The sequence below is a fragment of the Eutrigla gurnardus genome (genome assembly GCF_963514095.1).
Source record: "Eutrigla gurnardus genome assembly, chromosome: 3".
Lineage (NCBI taxonomy): Eukaryota > Metazoa > Chordata > Actinopteri > Perciformes > Triglidae > Eutrigla > Eutrigla gurnardus.
Genome location: NC_139917.1, coordinates 14161285 through 14183387, shown reverse-complemented (window position 1 = coordinate 14183387; position 22103 = coordinate 14161285). Strand labels below are relative to the sequence as shown.

General features: G+C 41.4%; 1 protein-coding gene across 2 annotated transcripts in view; it reads right to left on the bottom strand.

Moving 5' to 3' along the window:
- LOC311008844 (alpha-1,6-mannosylglycoprotein 6-beta-N-acetylglucosaminyltransferase B-like) overlaps nt 1–21410 on the bottom strand; it is a 111830-nt gene extending 90420 nt beyond the window's left edge. For both annotated transcript variants that reach the window (XM_084002767.1, XM_084002768.1), the window contains exons 1-2: nt 20915–21410; nt 15175–15287 (exon numbers count right to left, since the gene is read on the bottom strand). In XM_084002767.1, coding sequence (XP_083858893.1) covers nt 15175–15287; nt 20915–20982 — 181 coding nt within the window. In that variant the 5' untranslated portion in view covers nt 20983–21410. The remainder of the gene's footprint in view (nt 1–15174; nt 15288–20914) is intronic.
- Between the last annotated feature and the right edge of the window lie 693 nt (nt 21411–22103).

Here is a 22103-nt window from a genome sequence, read left to right as displayed (position 1 = left end):
ATGTCTGACCTCATTTTGAATTTAAAAGTATGAGGAGAGCTGGACAAAAGCAAAGCCATATGCAAGATGTGCAAACTATAGAGGTACAATGTTGTGGAAATACCACAAATGTTCAAAACCTTTGAATCAGGCATTCCCCTAGAACAGTCAATCATCTAATAGTTTTTACACAATAAATAATGTTTTTCTTTTTGTATTATCGTCAGACAGATGACTTGCATGTCCATTTAAATGTTGTTCTGAAGTTTGGACCGGCACTCTGCTGCCAAACTAGACTTACTGGACTCGAAACGTGGGATTTACCAACCCTGAAAGCACTCGCCTCAGCGGGAGGGAATCCCTCGCCATGATCTCCTCCTGCAGCAGAAACCCTCCAAAGTCTCTAGTCCGTCAAGATGACTGACAGTTTTCAGATTTTTCCATCATTTAAAAGAAAAACAGTTAAAGACAGAAAATGTTGGAGGGAGGGCTGCTCTCTCTCTACCTCTCTCAAAGGTCACCTTTTTGTTCACAAGCTCACCTCGGACTTAAGCCGAACCCAAGGCAAGGACGCAACCGCTGTAAAGTTTTTCTATGCCATGTAACAATGTCGATCAGGCCTCATTTTTTAATACCCCGCCCGAAAAAATACAGTACGCCGTATCGGGGTAAAAACAGAAATCTATTATCGGACATGGATGCTAATAAGACAACCATTAGAGAGAGCTTAACATTTGTTTGGTGTCAAACATCAACGGCATCCTGACATTATCATGCACAGCTGACAGCTACATAACAGCTATTATTGCTGCTGCTGGTGTGATCATCCTGCCATGTGATTATTGGAAGCTTGAGAGAGAGAGAGAGAGAGAGAGAGAGAGAGAGAGAGAGAGAGAGAGAGAGAGAGAGAGAGATGAGATGATTTTCAGCACACTTTATCTTTATTTTACTTTGTGCCCATGTGTATCCCCTCTTTCAAAATCAAAACATCTCAGCTGCCCAAAACTGAGCTTCCTCCTCCTCCTCTCCTAAACCCTCAGCAATCACTCTCCCCTCCTTTCACCTCAACCCAGGGAGTTCATTTCCCCAGGTGCTGCTAACAGGGCCATGTATACAAACAAACACAAACCCATGAGGTTAAGTCCACCTGTCTAGTGCTTAAAGAAACTCACTTGAGCTCCACATCCATGCCTCTCCATTTCAGAGAGGTCTCTTTGTTTTTCTGTGGTCGCACTGCTTCTCTTATTCCCTGCCGTTATCAGTAACTGATGATGCTGGTATTTTTTCTTAATTAATCACAGAATGTTCCTGTGTGTCACAATCCGCTGACAGACACTACATTTACTGCTCTCAAAGTAAAAGCCGGACCAAAAGACAAACCTGAATTACCATCTTGCGGTTGTATGTTAACTAGGTCATGTTCCATTCATGTTCGTCCAAAATGTCATCGCGTCATCATTTTATCCTGCTTATTCCATTTGTGAGAAATTTACATAAAGGGCATATGAATTCAAAAACGAGCTCTGAAGTCGGTTCAACACTGAGAAGCAAGTGGGCGTTTGTGTTAAATTTGAAGAAATTAGCTCCAGAGAGGAGGTGAAGGTCTTCACTCCGGATATAATGTGTTCATGAGAATGGGATGGACGTGGGGTCACAGTGACCTTCATCTTTGACTTCTGACCACCAAAATCTAATCAGTTCATACTTGAGTCCAAGTGGATGTTAATTTATCTGACTGGCCAGATGAAATGTTACACAGAATAATCTGTGAGGCTGTCATTGGAAACCGTCCCCGACACGGGGAAGGCACTTTCAAATCATACTTGATAGGTGACTGGATGACTGGACTCTTGCCAAAGCCAGTCGGGAAAAGATCCATGACATCTTTTTCATTCATCATTCATCATTTATACCTGCATGCTATGGTCCTTTCACATTTGTCCTACTGCATCACTGCCTGGGGCCAGGCCACTGACACAGCAACTAGACCTTTATTCTCACTCCACAAACAAGCTTTAAACATTTTAGATCAGAAGCCACAAAAGTGGCACCATTGTAAAATCATTGAGAAGTATAATTTGTTATCTTTTTCTAATTTTATAAAATTCTCTTTTTTGAAAGTTGTTTTTAAGTGTGTCAGCGGACTAGCCCCACAAGCGATGTCACAGATCTTTACTAAGTCAGACAACTGTGGGACAACGAGTTCGAAGATGCAGGACAACATTTGGTCAATCATCCCTTTCAGTGCTGGGTACACACCTATGGAATTCTTTACCACCAGAAATCAAATCCCAAACAGAATTAAAGATGTTTAGTGCTAAAGCTAAACATTGGCTTAAGCAGCAGCAGAAATGTGAACATTAACTTCTCTCAAGTCACTGTCAATACAGCATTTTTACTAATGTTTAATGTATTTAATTTGTGCAATTTCTTAATCTAAATTTTGTAGCTGTGTTTATTTATTCATGATAACTATTCACTGTATTATTCACTGTATTTGTATTATTGCACTTATTGTAACGGTATTCAGTATATTTGATCCTTTTTTAGCCTGACCAGGGACAAAGACTGCAAATTAGCTGAAGCTAGACGTCTTGTATGCATTGCATTTTTCATTCTTTGTGGCAATGTTGTATGTATCGTCCCTGCTAAATAAACATTAAAATAAAAAATATTTTCCAGTGAGAAATAGTTTAATTTGGACGTAAAAAAGGACCACAGTTGACTCAAAATCAAATCAGTTCATCTTTGAGTACAGGTGGACGTATATAAAAAATGTGAAGAAATTCCCACTCTCAGATACGGCGTTCAGGAGAATGGACCAGACGGATAGACGAATGGACGGCCAAGCCAAAAACCATAATGCCTCTGGCCACTGCTGTCAACAGTGCGGAGGCATAAAAACAACCCACAAGACTAAAGCCATAGTGACATGGATGAAAAGAGAGCTGCAGTGCCAATGCAGCAGATGATGCAAATCAAACAGTGCACTATGAAAGCAGAGCAGAGTTTATTAGAGCGATCGCTCTTTCATCTATTGTTTTCTCTGCATCTGTCTATCTTTACTGCATCTCTGCTGCCCTAAGAGACATTCCACTTCCTCCTCGCAGCGTTTCCTGAAATAGCACCAGTGCCCTCATAGGCATTGTGCTGCTACATAAGCACCGTAGCCAACAAAGCTCTTCACATAGCACTGTGCCACCAATCTAAAATCAGTGTTGGTAGCTTAAATCATTTACGGTAGCTTATGCATGCACTTCTAAACGTAATTCTGCTCTCTGCCCATTTATACCAGGGGCACTTTAATTTTGTATTGCATACAGATTGAGTGTGGCATGTCTTATGCCAAGTTTGTAGAAGTCGCCTGTCACATATCCCACAGTGGATGACTCTACTCGACGTCCATGTTTGACAGTTTGCCTTGAGTTGCATTTCATTTTTTTAACAACTGATACCATGATTAATGGGCATATTGCAGATGCTAATAACTTCCAATTGAATCCTTCTGTGATAAACTGAATGTTGCCACTTTGCGACCATGGCGGTGCTTTGTGTGCAGTGTTTTCTCACTCGTTCCACCAAAGGTCATTATAGGTATTCTCTCTCAATGCTCAAACAGTGATTCTCAAAGCACTAATCTCTGAAACCATTAACACTTGTAATCAATGCATTTACCAAGTGTACCAAACTGAATGCATGTTCTCTGCTTTGTTCTTTAAACACTTATCGCAAACCTGTAAACATCATTCTTTACTGCTAAACTATCGACAAGACCTCATGTGAAAACACTTTTTGATAATAGTTCAGTTTACAAATCAGAATTTGAGCACTATTAATAGACCACAGGTAAACATTTGGTTGGTTTGAACAATGGAAGCCAATATTGGACAGAGTGAGAGGGGTTTGAAATAGAGGAGGATGAGGAGGATGAAGAAGAGGAAGTGAAAAAGAGGAGGACAAGACCGAGGAGAAACAGACAACACAAGAGGCTAGATCTACCGCACAAGAAAAAACAACTAACTTTCTGATATTGTCTCCAACTGACGGTTGTCTGCTAACATCCAAACCTTCATTATTTAGAGTCAAATCTGTCCCTTTGAAGATTAAAATGGTTCAGAGAGCTTTATTTCTTCACCTTTTCACCACCCTTCTTTGTATAAAATGAATGAATACCCCTGCGTGATCATTAGTGTCACTTTTCAGACAAAGGCAGAAGTGTTTTTTTTGGCCTTTGGAAGAACTGTCCAAATGCATTCAACACAGGCAATGTGAGAGCAGGAGGCAAAGGAAAAAGGCAAAAGTGAGCTGAGGATATAAAGAAAAGCGCTACAGCTGCTCTACAATTATTACTTCTAAATTACTGGCCATGTCTGAAGGAGAGGAGAGAGAATGAGAAGTAGGAGTAGAAGGAGAGAGACAGAAAAAGTGGTAACTCGAGGAAAGGAATAATCTCAAGTCACGCTGTTCCTTTATCACCTTATCAGCCCACACCAGTAAAGGAACTAGACAAATACTGCTCCCTTTTTTTTGTCAACACAGACAAAACACAATTGGTAGTCTACCCAAAACTGTCAAGCAACAGGGCCCACGGCGTTGTAAACACCATTAGTGCATATCTGCAGAAAGGAGGCAGAGTATGACGCTATCAGGACCCGAGGAAATAACCAGCTTGTGGCAGAGGAAACGATGAGCTAGCGACCTGTAGACAAAGCCTGATGCAGGCTGGGTAATTGAGACAGCATATTGCTTCGGAGTAACCTTCCCAGAGACAAAACCATAATATAATGTGCAGTGGAGAGATTTTTCATTTGCGGTCGGGTAATAGCACTTAGGTCAGAATAGTAGCCCTCTCTACATGGATATTGAATAGGTTTTCTCATTCATATGTACTGATGTTAGGAACGGGCTTAAATCACAACAAAGGACCATGTAAAATGCAAACAAAAGACTGTATAAAATCTAGATTCTTTTAATTACTGTGTGTACATAATGCTGCAAAATGTAACACAATATATACAGATACAATCATGAGATAAGACATAAGAACTATAAGAAATAGTGCAAATATGTGCATCAAACACATACAACCACAGTGTAAACAGGGGAACCAACCTGCCAACCCGAAACCAGTCAAATAATATATAATATACTAATATACAGCAAGTCCAGGGTCCTGTCCTCTCTTGTTAGACAGCTTACATACTGGGAGAACTTGGGTAGGGTTACTTTCATGGTGACTTTCACCTGAGATTATCAAGAGGGCCCTCATTGCATGGCCATGCCAGCTGGATTCACCACGATCAGCTGATCCCTGGTACAAGCATACTGTGGGAGGTAAAGACAAAGAGCCCTCAACCGATCATTTTCACTGCCTTTTCTTGCCCAAAGTCAGGTTTTCTGGTATTGTTATTTTAACTCAGACTAAACGTTAATACATGTTTTTAAGGGGATTTTTTTTTCTCCTAGCAGAATCCTAATTACCTCACTGATTCTCCAAAGAGCAGAGCCTTTTCCGGAAATGAAGCTGTATATAACACTGGCTGTGTCCAAAATCCCTCACTACTCACTCTCAATAAGCTGTATTTTGTAGTATTGTGTAGTAGGGCTAACTTAAATTCACTCGGAGCATTTGGCGAAGAGACGTCTCAACAAAATAGCTCACAATATGTACTAATAACAAAAATGCATGTCAGTATTTATTAGGGATGGCCCACCAGTCAACGTTGAACTGGCGTCTTTTAATTGTACAACAGCAAAGATGTAATTAATGATGCAGAAAGAAATTCCCCAAGTGTCTGTACTTTAATTTTGCCAATGAGCTCACTGTATAGACTGCTCACTATATAGAGGGATAACATATTTTTCTAGGCCAACCTCAGTAGTTAGCACCACACTGCTTTCCTTGACAAAGAGCTACAGTAATTATAATTTTCCCATTGAATTTTTGGGTTTACAGAAAAAAAAAGCTCTGTGGTGAACACAAGTTGATAATTCTTACACGTTTCTTTTAGCAAGATTATCTTCACAAATCAACACCACTTTTCTGTTTTTGTATGCGTGAATGAAAACGCCAGAAGTAAAAAGCTAGCTTTGGGCTATAAACGAACTACATCACGTTCTGTAGGTACGTTCGAATGAGCACAATTATACACAGCGAGGCTGTAAAGACAGACTGGTCGGCTTGATGACGTTTTGTATTACAAAAATAACAGCCTTTTATAAGCTTAACATTTCATGGGAGGGGTATTTACTGTATTTTATATCATAGGACGAAACATTAAAATCTTTTAAGCTTGTGTTAATCACAGACCTTATGTCCGGCATCTAACCAAAAACACATTACGTTTTAGGACGCATTCCTGCTGCACTCTATAGTTCTCTATGTAGGACTCCCTGGATAGTGAGCAGAGTAGTGAATGAGTGAATGATCAACTTTGTGCATTCACACAGCATTGAATCAGCACAGTTCAATAAATGCCCTCCTTTTTAAAATCAACATCTCATGTTGTACTGCCTCCTTTTCAGCAAGTTAAGTCACGTCTCATATCCAAACCTCAGAGTTGATAAGTACAAACACAATCTTCTAACCACCCTGTGCAGCTCTATTAGAGCAGTTGGAGGTTGTGTGACTCTGTTTTAGACCCAGTGAAATGAAAATTACATTTTCACAGTTTTAATTCAGTTTCCCTGTGTTATTTCTTGATTTATCTCTGTGTGCCACTGCCAACTATATAAAAACAATCTGTATCAGGGTATTTTATCATTTATATTTTGTCATCAAAATCCCCCTCAAATACCTTTTTCTCTTCTGTAAAACGGTTTAAAATGTTTGATATATAATCATGCACACAGTGGCATTTACAAAAAGTCACCCAATCAAATTAGACTTTGGGTGACCAGCTAGTCACACTGGTCATATAAAACAGCACTTCATCATTTGTGGATTGTCATAGATAACAGAGCAATGAGAATTAATCTCTGTTTGAGATCAGTGGGCAAAAACTTTCAATTTGGGAAAAGATGTGGCTGAGGTCTGATTCATTCAATGGAAACTTTGCACATTTTTAATCAACACAGAGCCAGTTGAAAGTCATTAAAACATCCCTTTAATCTCTCCATTTTCTTCTTGATCTGACAAAAGGTGAGTGAGGTGTGTGCGGAGGAATCAGTCCACTGTATCTGCATCACGCTTAAGTCTAAACCGCCCACTTTTTTAACGGCCCAATCAAAGGCAAATGATTTGATTTCATTCCCTCTTGCACTCAAATATTCCGTTTCACTGTGAAATACTCACAGTACCGACACCACAGACACGCTAACTTTTGTTTCCCTTTTTTTAAAGACACACTGAAAAGGGTGGTGAATATAAGTGAATGTCCAATCTCCAGTTTCCTATCCATTCAGGGAATTTATAAAGAATGCGAATAAAACCATAACTTCACCACTGAAGGACTGCTTTCTGTCCCCGGCAGACACGATTTTGTTCTAGGCCTTGAAACACAATTGGCACTCTTCACTCTTCTCAGGTGGGAAGCCGGTGAGGGATCATCATGTCACAACAATAGTCTCCTGGTGGTCTGTCTGTGTGCAGTTTCTCTCCAGGCCAACTGTGGAAAGCAGCAACTAGCGGAGGACTTGGCCCTTTTGTATTATGGTCCCTTGGGTACATACAACAATTGCTCCTTTAAAGGAAAAATTGTAGGGATAGAAATACAGACCTGCCAGAAAGAATAACCTTAGTGTACTATGGAACTGTCCCACCTGAACAGTATCAATATGCATTTCTATGAAGGCTGAATGCTTCAAATGACTCTCTCATGACGACCAAATACAACATACCATGATTCACCAGCTTCCTCTGTGCACATTCATCTCAGTACTCCCTCAATCTCAACACATAAGCTAGAATTTCCAGGGGTCAATGATAATAATTGTTTTAGAACAACTAAACACATTTAAGGTTTCCAGCATTTTTAGGGGATGGAAGTGCAAAAGTGTCTCTTACTTTAACCTCTAAACCCAAATGTTAGCTCCAGGTATAGTTCTGGTGTTTCGATGTGAGGTTACTTATTGATAATCGATAATATTTTGCTGCTCTTTCTGATAGGGAAATCAGCTGAAAGTGAAACTTATCCATGCCTTCTTCAAGACTCCATTTGTAACAACAATATAGATAAGACTTACTTTCAGTTCACTTCTCTGTTAGAAAATATTCTAGCTATAGCATACATTATATATACATTAAATTGATTTTTTTTAGGTTGGCCTTTCTTTTTAGGAAGCTAAAATACATGTTTCCGCTGACCCCGTCCACAGCAGTGCTTCCATGCTGGCACTCCTGTCTGTTTCTCCTCGCTGGAGGCATACTAACTGTAGATAATATTGATTAAGTACCTCATACAATCTAACTTCAAAGCACCTGAACTATTAAAGAAAATAAATAAGACTCCAGTATAGGGCTGGGCAATATGGCCTATTAATAAAATAGCAGTATTTTTAGGTTATATCGCGATACACGATATATTGCAATATTTTTTTAATTAAGAGTTTCAGAAAATGTTCAAGTGCGTTACAAAGGATGTTAGACCTCTATGACAAATTAGCTTCAGCTAAATTTCAAGCAACTGACGTTGCGTGTAATGCCACACTAAGACAGAGAGCGCGAGAGAACAAAAATGCCAAAGCAAGTCTTTTGCCAATTGCGATACATAAAATATATTTGAGATATTACCCACTCCTACTCAGTACAGTAAAACCTTTCTAAATTGCCTTCATATAGAATTTGGAAGATTTCCCTGATATTTTATCTTTGGATACTAATGAGGACACACGTTCAGGAAACACAAATACACAAAAACAGAAAGACACACAGGCACACTGAAACCATTTTATATTTTTGGCACTGATGTTATCCAGAGGGAATCACAAACCCATAATCCACCATCAGCGCTGCCACCATCACCCACACACACAGTCCATTCAAACTCCCAAGGCTATGAGTGCACTGATAAAGTGTACTCCCCGACTGACTCCCCTGCTGCACCTAGCACCAGCGACATGCAGAAGATTGTCATGCCAGATTTGTTCGACATGAAGCGAAGGGAAGGAAACATAACTGCAGGGAATGTGAGAGAGGGATGAGCATCCAGTGTAAAAAAAACATGAAAGGGGACCACAGAGCAGAGGGGTGAGTGTTCAACCGGTTCCAGCTGCCGCATACTGATGTACTGAAATACAAACATGCTTTATAATAATCAAAGAGATGCGTATGTAGGTAAGATGCAGATAGTCATTAGTAAGTATTTATCTTATCTGATGTCCTCTTAGACCTCTGAGACACACGGGTGTGGGTCTTTCTCTGACTGATGGTGTGGAAACTTTCAGGTGGGAAACCACAGCGCTGACCTTAATGCGAGTCAAGCAACCATTTGTCTCGGCCGCTGCTCAGATCGGATCACAGCAGCATTTCCAAAAGGAGTGCTCTCTCCGTGACGATTAAAAGTCTTCCATCTCATAAATCACAGTCTTTGATTGACAGTATCCTCAAGCAGTTAGCCATTTAACCTGCAGAGATGAGAGACCTGCAACGTTTAAAACTGAATCAGCTGAGGAAGCCCAGAGTCTTCCAGCTGGATCAAACACTAGTGAGAAACATGTTTAGGGTGAAGGGACTGTCATGGGTCCTTGTTAATGTAATAAACCAAGTATTAACAAGCCCCATAGGGAGGGCCTTTGATCAAGTTAGTATCTGCCTTATAAATGATGTATTTTAATCTAGAGGGGGGGAAATCTGGTGATACACCTTTTTTATCCTGCTTTTTCATCATTCTCTTCTGTGAGCAAAGCAACCTCTACAAATCTCATCCTCTTGTTTAATCACAGATGCAGACAAACACAAACAACCGTTATTCCACTTCCACCCCCATCTTCCTCCCCCACTTTCTCATTTTCACTATTGAGCCCCTGCCTCTCCATCGCCGGCTCACAGCTCCTGATGAGTTTGTGAGTCACTGAGGAGAGACGGGGATTTGAGCGACAATCCCGTGCTCTGAACCTCCAGCGGGAGCTGGTAATCCACAGAGGCGAGAGGTGGCGACGAAAATTCAGCTAATACCCAAACAATTGCCATCAGCGCAACTCCCACTATGGTGACAAAGCCCAACACACATTTAGCTGGTATTGTGTGAAACAGAAAGCTAATATCTGTGTAAAAATGACTGAGGCACGATACAAGATGACATCCTGTGAATTTGATTTATATACAGAAAAGCATCTTGTCTGCATGCATTCCTGATGGCCTTGTTGTCAACACATCACGCATAATGATTAGCCTTAGATGAGAGCTGCTGACATCCTAAACTCAGGATATAAAAAACCCTGTTATATAATGACATCAAAACAACAAATCATAACAGAAATGGACAGTAGTGACTAAAGGATTGCTGTGGGCTATTAGGGTCAAACTGTTATGGATATGTTGCCCATAAGGGCTGAAATAAGCTGTCTTCTTTAGCTCACGCTTGTGTATGAATGAGTTATAGTCCATCGTTATTAAGGAAACACTGATCTTTTTAATTAATCCACTTTTCCCATTATTGCAATTTAGGGGTCATATTTGAGAGAGCTGAAGGCAACAGACAAGACAAACTGCCTCTGACAGTTTTCTGTGTAATGATGAAGTCACTTCATAATACTAAGGCTCTGTTTTAACTTGCAAATAAAACATTTACAGATATCTAATGAGTTGGAAAAACTATAATAAGGGCGTTTTAACACCTGGATTCATTCAGTCGAATCGAACACTTGAGCGTTTACCACCTTGGTGTGTCTTGTTTGCGAAGGTCTGAAAAAAGTAATTGCACTCGGGTACGGATCAAAAACGACCGGACCAAGACTCCGGTTCCAAATTAACTCTGGTCCAGTTTGCTTTGTTTGTGGTGAGAACATGATCCGCCCTCGAGCCGACCCTACTGGAGGAAGCTAATAAGAAGCTAATAATAAGAGCATTATCACACGTTAATATATCATTAATATTGTAAAATAAATGAGGCCAATGCCATTTCTGCTATTAAACATTTTTTTTTAAAAACCCATTTGTTTATTTAAAAGTACTAATTACCCTGACGTTAAATGTAATTTGGACAGCTATAAAACAGTTTAATGACTAGTAAACAGAAGGACTCCTCTCTTCTTGTTACTCATAAAAAGACGTTAATATCGTAAAATTAAATGGGAATTAGTAATCTCATGCCAATATGTCGGGATGCAGACTCACCCTCAAAATGACATTGTACAACATTACAAGAGCCTACATTTCCCCTCACTATTCTCATTAGTGCTTAACGGATAGAGGCTGCCTTGAAGACCACGGGCGGATCTACAGAAAAACACTGGGCCGATGAGCATGTCACAGTTCAGCAGGATTAATGCACGCCTCCTCCCGGTCTCGTTATGCCCCTTTGGCGACTCCAATGCATCAACACATTGTTCTCCAGCTGTAGCTGCGCCTCGTTTTCAAACTGGACCGTTTGCCTGAAGCGATTAATGCATACGATGTACAGTCACCCGGATCAAGAGCAACTCACTTCTTATCTATCGGTTACTTATTTGAAAAGTAAGTAAGTGTTTATTAATTTAATAGTTTGTTTACTTCCTGGAGTTTTGTATCAGTGACTTCCCAGCTTTACAGGAACAGCGTTTTTCCTGTATTTAATTAATCGACCAGGTGATGTTCCACTTTGATCTGTAGAATGAACCTCAATCTTTATCTTTTTAGCCTGTTGTCGCTGCTTAATCACTTTAATTCCAGGAAATATCCTTCAAAGCACATAGAAGACCTTTGTGTCTGCTTCTCTCTGATGTGGTCTTGACAGTGTGGGCTCCACTCTGACAGCTTGACAGAGTAGCAGCAGGGGACGGGGCTTGGCAGAGGGTCAATTATTGATTACGGCTACATAGTTGATCATAAGGGTCTCTCAGTATTTGCTTCATTCGGTCGGTGGCAGGTGACTATGTTAGTGCTAATGACGCTAGCTTCTCAGGCTGACAGGACAGACTGCTTCACAGCCCTAAAGCTTGGAGGTCTCAATCCACAGCATTCAAGGTTATAAGCTTCAAACAACATTATTATGTGCTGAAAACTTTAGATATTGCGACAACTCTACCTGCTACAGTAGCTACTGCTCTGAAAATGACATGAAGCCATCAAGTAGAGAAGTAGAGAATAAACCTCGCAGAACTAGCATCTGCACCAGCATTAGTTGCCATTATAAATGATAAAGGTGTGAATCACGATTCCATTACGATTTGAATGCACAACGGTCGCAATAATGGTCACGATCAAGCCAAATTCTGCCTGGAACATGTTAAAACATCCCAGTTTATTGTCAAGGTGATGTGTCTTTAAAGCAAATTAAACTAAAGGCACCATTCAATAAAGTAGCTATGCTTTGCTGGTCTGTGTGAAAAGTCCATGGGCCGTTTTTCTTTTTAATTTGGCAATGGTGCGCATTTTAACATGGAAGGTCAGCAAGATTTGACATGTTGTTAATGAAATACGGGACTGGACGTGTGTGTGCGTGTGTGTGTGTATCGCTGCTGTTGCTCTGCAGGTGGTGACTGGAGGCTTAATGAAAGGGCCAGTTGTTTTGCAGGACTGATTTGCAGAGAGCAGATGGATCAGTCTCTCGGTCTCTCTGGTCTCAATCTTGTCCCACATTGCTGCTGTCGCCCCATTTAACAGCCAATTTCCTGCCAGCTCATCACAAACACACATACGCACACACAAAGGCAGAAAGCAGCGAGAACAGTGTGAGGCAGTAGACCACGGAGACACACACAGGGAGAAAAGAAGGTGAAATAGTGGGGCGTACACAAACAAATATGGCCAGGCACACTCCATGATGGAGACACGGGCATCCCTTGCATAAACACAAACGTATTTGAGCGCATATAGGGATGCTCTCAAAGACACACATGCACGCGCAAAGGAGCACGGGTGAACACTATACAGTTTTTAATGAGCTCGCACCAGATGTCTTCCCAGGCTGCGGTGCATGTCTAGTTGATTAATCAAGTACATTTTACGAAGAAACACCAACATATACCGCTCTAATCCTAATTTATCACACAAACACAGAAATCTCAATTTACGGCTAACACACTAATCCCACATGACACTCCCCATTATCTCTCTCTCTCACACACACACACACTGCCTGATTTTATAAACTGCTTCTGCATCTATGCATTCACTTAAGTCCAGCTATTTTTCCGTTTCCATTTCCACGGCTTCTCTCGGACAGATTACTACCAGTGCACACCAACACCTGCCTGATTCACGGGACTGAATCAGACACTTATAGTAGCGCTTGTTCTGTTTTCCGCTTGCCCTCGCACCCACGTACGCTGACACACGCCATGCTCCGTCTGCTGCTGTGCATACACACACATGCTACACACATGTGGAAGCGCATTCAGAGCATAGGATTTCTTATTTCCACTGCAGCAGTAGAGAGAAGTGGCCGGCCTCCACAGAAATGGCCTCTGACTTTTCAATCCCTGCATCTTGTACAGCGGGAGATCACAGTGGCACTCTTTATTTTCTGCCTCGCCACAAGCAGTCAGCCTTCACTCCGGGTCATGTGATGTTGCCGGCTGGCCAATGTGTTAATGACATCTCACTGGTGAGATATGGCTTCGCTGGACCAACGCCTCAGGGTTCGTGCAACACAAGTGCAGCAACCAATGTGCAGTGTGGAAATCCATGGAGTAATTTGAACAGTATTTCACAGTTCCGTCTGTGGACAAATGAACATGCTGAGAAGTATGTCAACACTACTGTCTGAAAATATGATGCTTCTCCTGATTTTCAATGTTTCTCCCCGTTTCAATTTGCATGCAAGGTCACAATTCTAACCTCATCTGTTCTCAAATTTTGCGCTGCAATAACGAATCTGTGAATATCAGATCTTAATATGAAGACTGTTTAAGGGCTAAATTAGGTTATTATTATTCACTGAAGTGCAAGAGAAAGACGACACACTCGCCCTAATTCAATTTCCTACGCCTATTCATACAAGGGGTGTCTAACCCCTTTCTCTCCCATTTGTCTCAGTTCTCACAACCCTCTCACCCACATGCTGTTCCTCCTTCTCTCTCAACACGGGAACCACAGGGAGAAGAGCCCTCCGTACCCGATCCTCAATCAACCCGTCAAAACGCCACGCCTCAGTTGGTTGAACATTTATTTTGTGCTTGCCAGTGTCTAATGTCGGTCTCAAATCAACCAGTGACAATCTCAGGAAATGTAGAGAAATTCAATGCGTCATGCCGTTATCTCCACTTGTGGTTACAGCCAAAGTATATAGGCTTGCTTTAATGGACTTCCATGTGATGGAGGGCCTTGGATCCTGAGAGCATTCAGTGTGGCTGTAAAAAGCATTTTAGGCTAGATTGCTATTGTTCCTCTAAAGTCATCAAAGATAGTGCAAGAAAAAGAAGTGATATTTGCTGTCAGTATATCATCATTAAGTGGATAAATTCTTCTTTGTCTTATGCATAACTGTTTCTCTTTTGTTGCGCTGTAAAGTACCGAGCAAACAGCATTTCACCAAACATACATATTCAAATGTATTTGCATAATTATATAGGTCCCCTGCATACAGCCCCATTATATAGTGTTGCTGCCATCAGTGCAGAATCCCTGAGAGTAGTGAGGGTGAAACCCACGGCTATAATATGAGCCACCCACCCCGCTGTCACTGCCGGGGATCAGACCCATAACTCCATGGCTGGTGTCTCTCCCTAATGTCCCACCCACATTATCAATCTTTTTGTTTTTCTTCAAACGTATCTCTCACCACTTGACCACGACTCTACCATAAGAAGCTTTTCTGCTGAAGGTTATATGAATTAAATGTACTTGTTGTACCGATTCTGCAATGTAATTGACATTTTCTCCGCCGTTTCTTTACCTCATCCTACTATACCTACTATTCCAGGCGTTTCCGGTGACAGGTGGTGCAGCTTTGACGGAGTGGTAAACGGCAGTGAATTGCCAGCAGGGCCACGGAGAGTTATAGCACAGCAATATGGAGTGACATTCAAGCATTTCAACTCGGTGAAGGAACGGTTTACACGAACATACACACATGCACGCTCTCTGTCTCACACACATGCAGCACATGTCAGTACCTTCTGTGCGGATGGTGAAGGGGGAGTCCCCCAGTCTCTTGGCTGAGAACTGCCCCCCCAGAGAGGTCATTAGAAAGCACAGGCTGAAGAAGCCTATCCCCACCACGAATATCCTGCAACACAAGGGGAGGAGAGAGGGAATAGATGAAATGGGGGTTGAGATAGAGCAACATATGTATAGGGAAGGGCAGGTAAATAGATGTTTTTGGGTGAGTAGTTAGGAAAAGATGAAGATGAAATGAAGACAGAGAAGGGTTGATGATGAGATATTTTAAGGCAGCAAAAGAAGGAGTGGATGAAGAGGAGAGGTTTGAAGAAGGTGGACGAACAAGCCAACAATTATGGAAGATGTTAAAAATGATGGTTTGCAGGAAAGGATGAGGAGGAAAGAAGAGGGAAGGAAAGTAGAGGAGGAGGAGAGCAAAAGAAGAGGGGAGAAGAGAGAGAATTAAGAAACAGCAGGCAGCTCTTCCAGAAGGCAGAGCATAAATAAAGAGCAGTGATCACACGTAGAAAAGTAAAAAACTCAAAGCCAAAGGGCACGTGAAACATTTTAGTGTTTTGATGTCATCGGTTGGCATTCACATCGCACAACTGCCAAAATAATGGTGAGCAGTTTGTCGCTAAGTGCAGGCAAAATGGATGCAGTTATTTATGTCACATCAGACCTATGCACAGGGGACGGGAGGAACAGGCAAGCAGAGGATGATGACAGCGGAAATCATTAAGGCTAGAGTGTTACGGTAGTTAAAATGACAATTAAAGTGTCTGAGGACACAAAACTGCTCTCTCTCTCTCACTCATGCCTCCCTCTGAAACACAAAAAATTAGGTCAACAAAAATGGGCTATGCAATGGCATCTTCACCGAGTGACTGAAGGCACGGTGGTCCATTGGCGAATGCAGACAAATCTGACCATCGCCTGCTGAGACTAATTGTATATAGTCCTGGTGAGTTTTTTTTCCAAATCCATTTAAAAAAGATGCCCATACAGTATTTACAGTTCCTACACGAAACTGCTCACAACAATCTCTGAGGATTATTTGGATTAAACGGGTCGTGATTTCTGGAAATAGACATTGCTCTTGAGATTCAAATGCATTTTTTTTGTCGCATTGAGCACTGCAAGCTCAGTACCATATAGTCCCATTATATAAGAGAGAAGGCAGACATCTCTATGGCCGAAATCTCCAAAACTAAGCAACACACACCAAAATAACAATACCTGACGTCTTTCTTTCCAGAGCTTGTATAAAAGGCAATGATGTCTGTCCATGAATATGAGAAATTAGGTTGCAGTTTATAACAATTGCTCACCAGAATTGAACAGGATGGTTTGTGGCATTTTGCTGGTAATACGCGTTGACTTCTTGCTTCGTCATGGTATATTTTGTTGTATGATGCTTCAGATGCAACAAACAGCGTGTTGAGCATAAACGCCTTTGTGCTCATAGCTTGCGTGCCATCCCGTGTGATTATAACAAAAACCTCAGTTAATCTGGCAATATGTTCTTCTGCCATTATCCATTAGAATTCAGATTTTGTTTCTTTAAATTTAGACTTTGTGATTAAAAAGTGAATCCCTATTTGCTGAGCGAGTCAGACCATAATGATATAGACTCCTTCAAACTGGTCACTGGATATCTTATTTTAAAATGGGGGCTGCGATCTGTAGTGGAGATCTTGCTTTGAAATCCCTTTTTTAAAAACATTTCTTCCTTTACTCCTTTGTGACACAGATCTGATATTTGAAACGGTACCGTGCCTCAGAAGGGAAAATAAAGAAACTCTCTCTTGTTAGACAGCCATGAGAGAATCAGGTCTTTGAAAGAGTCAAAAATCAGGTCTTTTGTATTTGTGTAAATCCTGCCCTAGTTAAGCTACTCGGTTCACAGTACACGGATCAAAGGTTATCTTATACTTAAATGCCAAGACTCTTTGGGGAACCACAGAGGCAACGCTGTGATTCTCATCCACCGGACTAACAAGTCCCACGCTACAAATGCTTGCTGCTAACCCCCACAAGATAACATTTTAGTAGAAGTAGTGTAGTAAAAAGGCAGGTTAATATGTGACAAGGAATGGCTAACACTCCAGAACGTACTGTACACCACATATTTTAGCTGCTGCTGAATCCAGCTCCCCTAATATCGTCATTATGTCTATTTGTTTGGGTAAATGCATTGTATTTTTCAGTGCTCCTGCAACAAACAAGCACTTAACAAAAATCATAGCAGCAATTTAATAAAACAACAGGAAGAAAACAAACTTCTGTGATACAATTATCACAATTCACTTCATAATTTAAGGCGTTGCAAAGGTAACCTTTAAACTGTAACTTCTGCACCAGAGGCTGGAAAATTGAGTGTTAACACAAGAAAATAATTAATTATTCATAACTATTGCTTTCGCTTCAAAACCAAGCAAGAGTTGTTGCCTGAATGCACGGCCCAGTGTGAAACCTGACAGCACTTTCTGGAATGGTAAGTAGCTCCAGTCATGCAAAGTTCTGCACGAAACCTCTTAATATTGATGAGACTGGAAGACGTGTTCCTATCAACAGCAAGGAGGAATGGCCACTTAAAAGAACATTTGCCGGAGTGATCTGATTGACCCAAAGGGATCAAGATGATGTTGAATAATCTGTTAAGTATAGAGCATGGCGGTTTGGCAAGCTCCCCCGGGTGACTTTATATTCCAAGACAGAGCCAATCTTGTCCTGAGTCTAAATACACCGGCTTCAAGGACAGACAGGGATGTGGCTCCTTGAGAGGAAACTTTTGTACAACACGATAACATATTGACAGTGAATAATCATCATAATCATCATCAAGGCTCTTTCGCATGGGTGACATCAAACCCGATTATAGCCATTGCAGTTAAATTAGTAATTTATCTTTGTTTTCCGTAGCCTGCATTTTGGAAGAAAAGTAATCAGATAACATTTTAAATAGGGTCTAATGAATTCCTGCACTGATTGCACTTAATAGAGATGCACCGATCGAAACCGGACGGTTTTCAGCTGATCGGCCACGACCTGCTGATCAATCTCATATTACTGATGTTTTGCCTGTCACATTTACACACGGCATGAAGCTGTCACAACTGCATGTCCAAAATAGGCCAAGGAGGAGCAACCTTAAAAACATTTGGAACAACTAACTTAATTAGACACTTATAATATTGTAATTCATTCATGCACGTTGCTCAGAGTAACCACAGTGACCGGCTCGTCCACTGACAGCACGGAGACAAGTAGTTACAGGAGGTTACAATTATGATGTGTTCAAGGTCAAAAATCCTAATTGACCAAGAAAATCGGTCCTAATTTATGTATTAATGCATGCATGTTGAAATTTAAACTCCCCAATTATGATAATCAACTTGATTTGCTGATGGCGGAAACTGATTATTACACAACACTTGTGATGATCACTGTGATCATCAGAACAAGAAGCCTCACAGCGAAGTGGCAGCATGTCAACGACCGCTCCCGCATTTACCATTTCCTCTATTGATTTCCACTGAAAACATGGGAAAATTCTAATCATACTGTATTTACATCAGAGTTCCAGCACCTGAGCAGCTGGCACATGCTAGTTTCTCATTTACCTCTCTGTGTCTCCCAGGATACAGTTATATTATGAAATAATTAAACATTACCCCATCTGTTCCAGGCATATTGTGGAATGAATTAGAATAGCTCAATCACTGTCAGAGGATCACAGAGCAGCAATACGTTAAGTGCTGGCAATCCAATCCCAAACAATCATTACGGTGACGGGATTATTTGTCATGATGCCGTGACCCAGAGATACTCATACCTGCATGGATTATGCACATACTATACCATATGGTCAGCAAGCCAAGAAGGTGGAGGCTGGAATCTGATCTAGTACAAGTATACATTTCCCCTGGCATTATTTGATTTTTATTGTCTTCCCCTTTGCCTTGTCGTATTACAGTCAGGAAAACTGAAGAGGCCCTCATGGTTTTAAAACATGAAAGGGTTACACAGAGGACAAGGATCCAAATTGGCTGATTTTACAGCTCACCGTGAAGTTTTCTAATACACTTCATCTATTATCTCTGTGATCTAAGAATAATCCGGTGTGTGTTGTGTGTGCGCAGGAACAAAAGGAGCAATGCTTGGGAGCAACACAATGATTGATGGGAAGAGGAAGGAGGAGAGAGAAAAAAAAAGGAAAAAATATTTAGCTCAAGTGGGTGTGCAGAAGCTGGCCTGATGCTGTCCTAGGGCGATCGTTTCCTCTCTTATCATTCAGCCGTTTTCCAAAGTGGCGTTAGGTGGGTGATATGAGAGGATTAGGCCCCGGTCCTGCCTGACGAGTCTTTAATTAACAGGCTTAAAGTAAATGCTCTGCTCCCTATAATTGGATCAGAAGGAGAGATCTGCTATCAGCTAAGTGGCTTCTTCACACATATAAACTCATCAGATTTTGCCTCTAGGTACATGTAGATGATTTTGAAGTGAGAGGAGCTTTTCCAGGCGTTGTGTAAAAGATTGTAGTTGTGGTGTTTTCCAAGAAACTTCTCCTGGCACATCCGGTCTAAGATCAGATGTGTCTGGCTCACTCAGATTCTGCATTCATAAGCAGAGGTGGTGAGGATTTTGGCATTGGAGGTGTTCTGGTTTCCGTATGTAATTTGAGTAGTGTTGACAAATCATGTTTGAGCGAGCTTTGGTTGAATAAACAGTCCTTGTTGAGTTTGAGCCCGGCCGAGGGCCCTTTGCTGCATGTCGTCCCCTCTCTCCCATCTCTTTCCTGCCTGCATCTCTATCAAATAAAGCCTAAATGGAAAAAAACAATCTTAAAAAAAAAAACAGACTCATCTAAAAATCTGTGTCCCTTTCAAAACGATCCAATAAAGGGAACGTCCCACCAGTAATCTACTATTTATGGAAAATGACTGAAAAACAATGTCTGACTCTGCCAGAGATCTCTTTTAATTTTGAACACGATAAGCACACAAATACACACTGTGAAAAGCTCTGTGTGTCTGTTTTGTCAAGGCCGGTGTTGCTTTGCCACAAAGCTGCTTAATTGACTGGGTTTGAATAGGATTGTTGATCTACTGAGAGACAGCAGGTGAAGTAATTCAGTGCAGCCAAAACACGCTGCATCATTGTCTGGGCACCACTGGAGAGATTGTTTAGAAAAGCCAACAGCATTAGCAGCCGGAAAGTGTGTAAAAGGCCAACGTTAGTATCCACACTGTGCCACTGATAGTCTCTGCAGCTTTCGAGCCCCAACTCACAGCAAAAGTGGAAATCGGGTGGAATGGATTTAAAAGCCTGCAGTTATTCTATAAACCTAAATAACATGAAGCATGTTGGCACCTCTTGGCTAAATGGACTGTGCAGCATCACATGTTGAAGTGATTAACATGTGTATAAGCACTGCTACTCAGTGATAATGGAGCTATGCATGCAGGAAGAAAGTAAGTTAGACCTCGCCTGACTGGTAGTACAGGCTCATTTACAACGGCTCTTTCATGATTTATAGCTGCGTGTTGTCCCTTTAGCCATGTGGATCGTAATCCAATTCATCTAGTTGGGGAAACATCTGGGGTGTGCGTGCATGTACGTGGTGGCACATGCACGCGCACCTCGCCATTGACAAAGAAACACGTTTAATCAACACTAACCTAGCACAATGCTTCAGGCTACCGTTAAAAGGGGAACACAGAATAACGTCGTCAGCTCTTTGTCTCTTACCTGAACGGTTTGAACGTCACTAGACATCTTCTGACCATTATTTTACCGTCGGTGCTGCCAGTAATCATTTCCCAAAACGAGCGACCCCTGACATTGTTGCTAACCTCCCAACCTGGAACTTGACGTGACCGAACATGTTTGTTATCTGCGTCCCATCCAGCGGTACACAGCGGCGGTCAACTCGGTTATTATTACACGGACACGGCACCTACGAGTGTTCCTTTACCCCTCCGGAGGAAATGGTGTAAAGTTTCATTCAGCAAGTCCCCTTTCCCCGTGGAAAAAAATGGCAATTAAAGCGTTATTCCGTCGTCAGGCGAACACTGAGGCGAAGTCGCTGGCAGGTTGTTTTGAGTCATATCCGACGCGAGTTATTTGCAAAAAAAATGGCGTTGTTGTTGTTGTCAAACATGAGGGGACGAAGTGCGTGTCGTCGGGTATCTACGTTGTCCCCGTGGAGGATCCCACGCAGAGGAGAGCTCGCGGACGTTTGAACTTCTCGGCGGAGCCAGCGCGACTGTGGCAAGTAGCCGTATCCCACTAGTTCACTTCTCAAGAGTCAAGCTAGGGTTAGGAGAGTCGGAAACGACCGGCCGAACGTTTCAAAATAAAAGTAGTGTTCATCAAGCGTTATTTCTGATAATGTGTAGATGCATATTAGCAAAACAATCATGCCAAGTGGTGTGTTTTTTTATTAGTTCACAAAAACACAGAGAAATGTACAAATAGCATGTTTGCCACATTGTCAACCTACAGTATGGTGTCCACAAAAGAAGAGTAAATGTAATTTAATTAGGGGAAAGCATCCTGAAAGACATTTTTTGTTATTTGTTTTAGTACTTCTCATGAAATATTTGAAACACAAAAGATTAACTTATATTAAAATGTCCTACTTTATGGGATTACGAAAAGGAAAATTTAAAAAGTGCACATTACAATTATTAATAATATAATTTGCTTTATTTGAAACCTGTTGGTCCTGTGGGAAGGGTATTGGCCAAGACATTTGTTACTGTGTCTATTTGGTTGTCATTGATGTTATTGTGGGAGAAATAATAAACACATTACTTCAAAGCAGGTCTAAAGATTGTTTTATTTGGGAGGGTAATCCCCACTGTTTCCGGTACGGATGAAGCTTCCTCCAGCTAACTTGATTCTGGTCCAGGGGCATTGATGTACAGATCCCGAT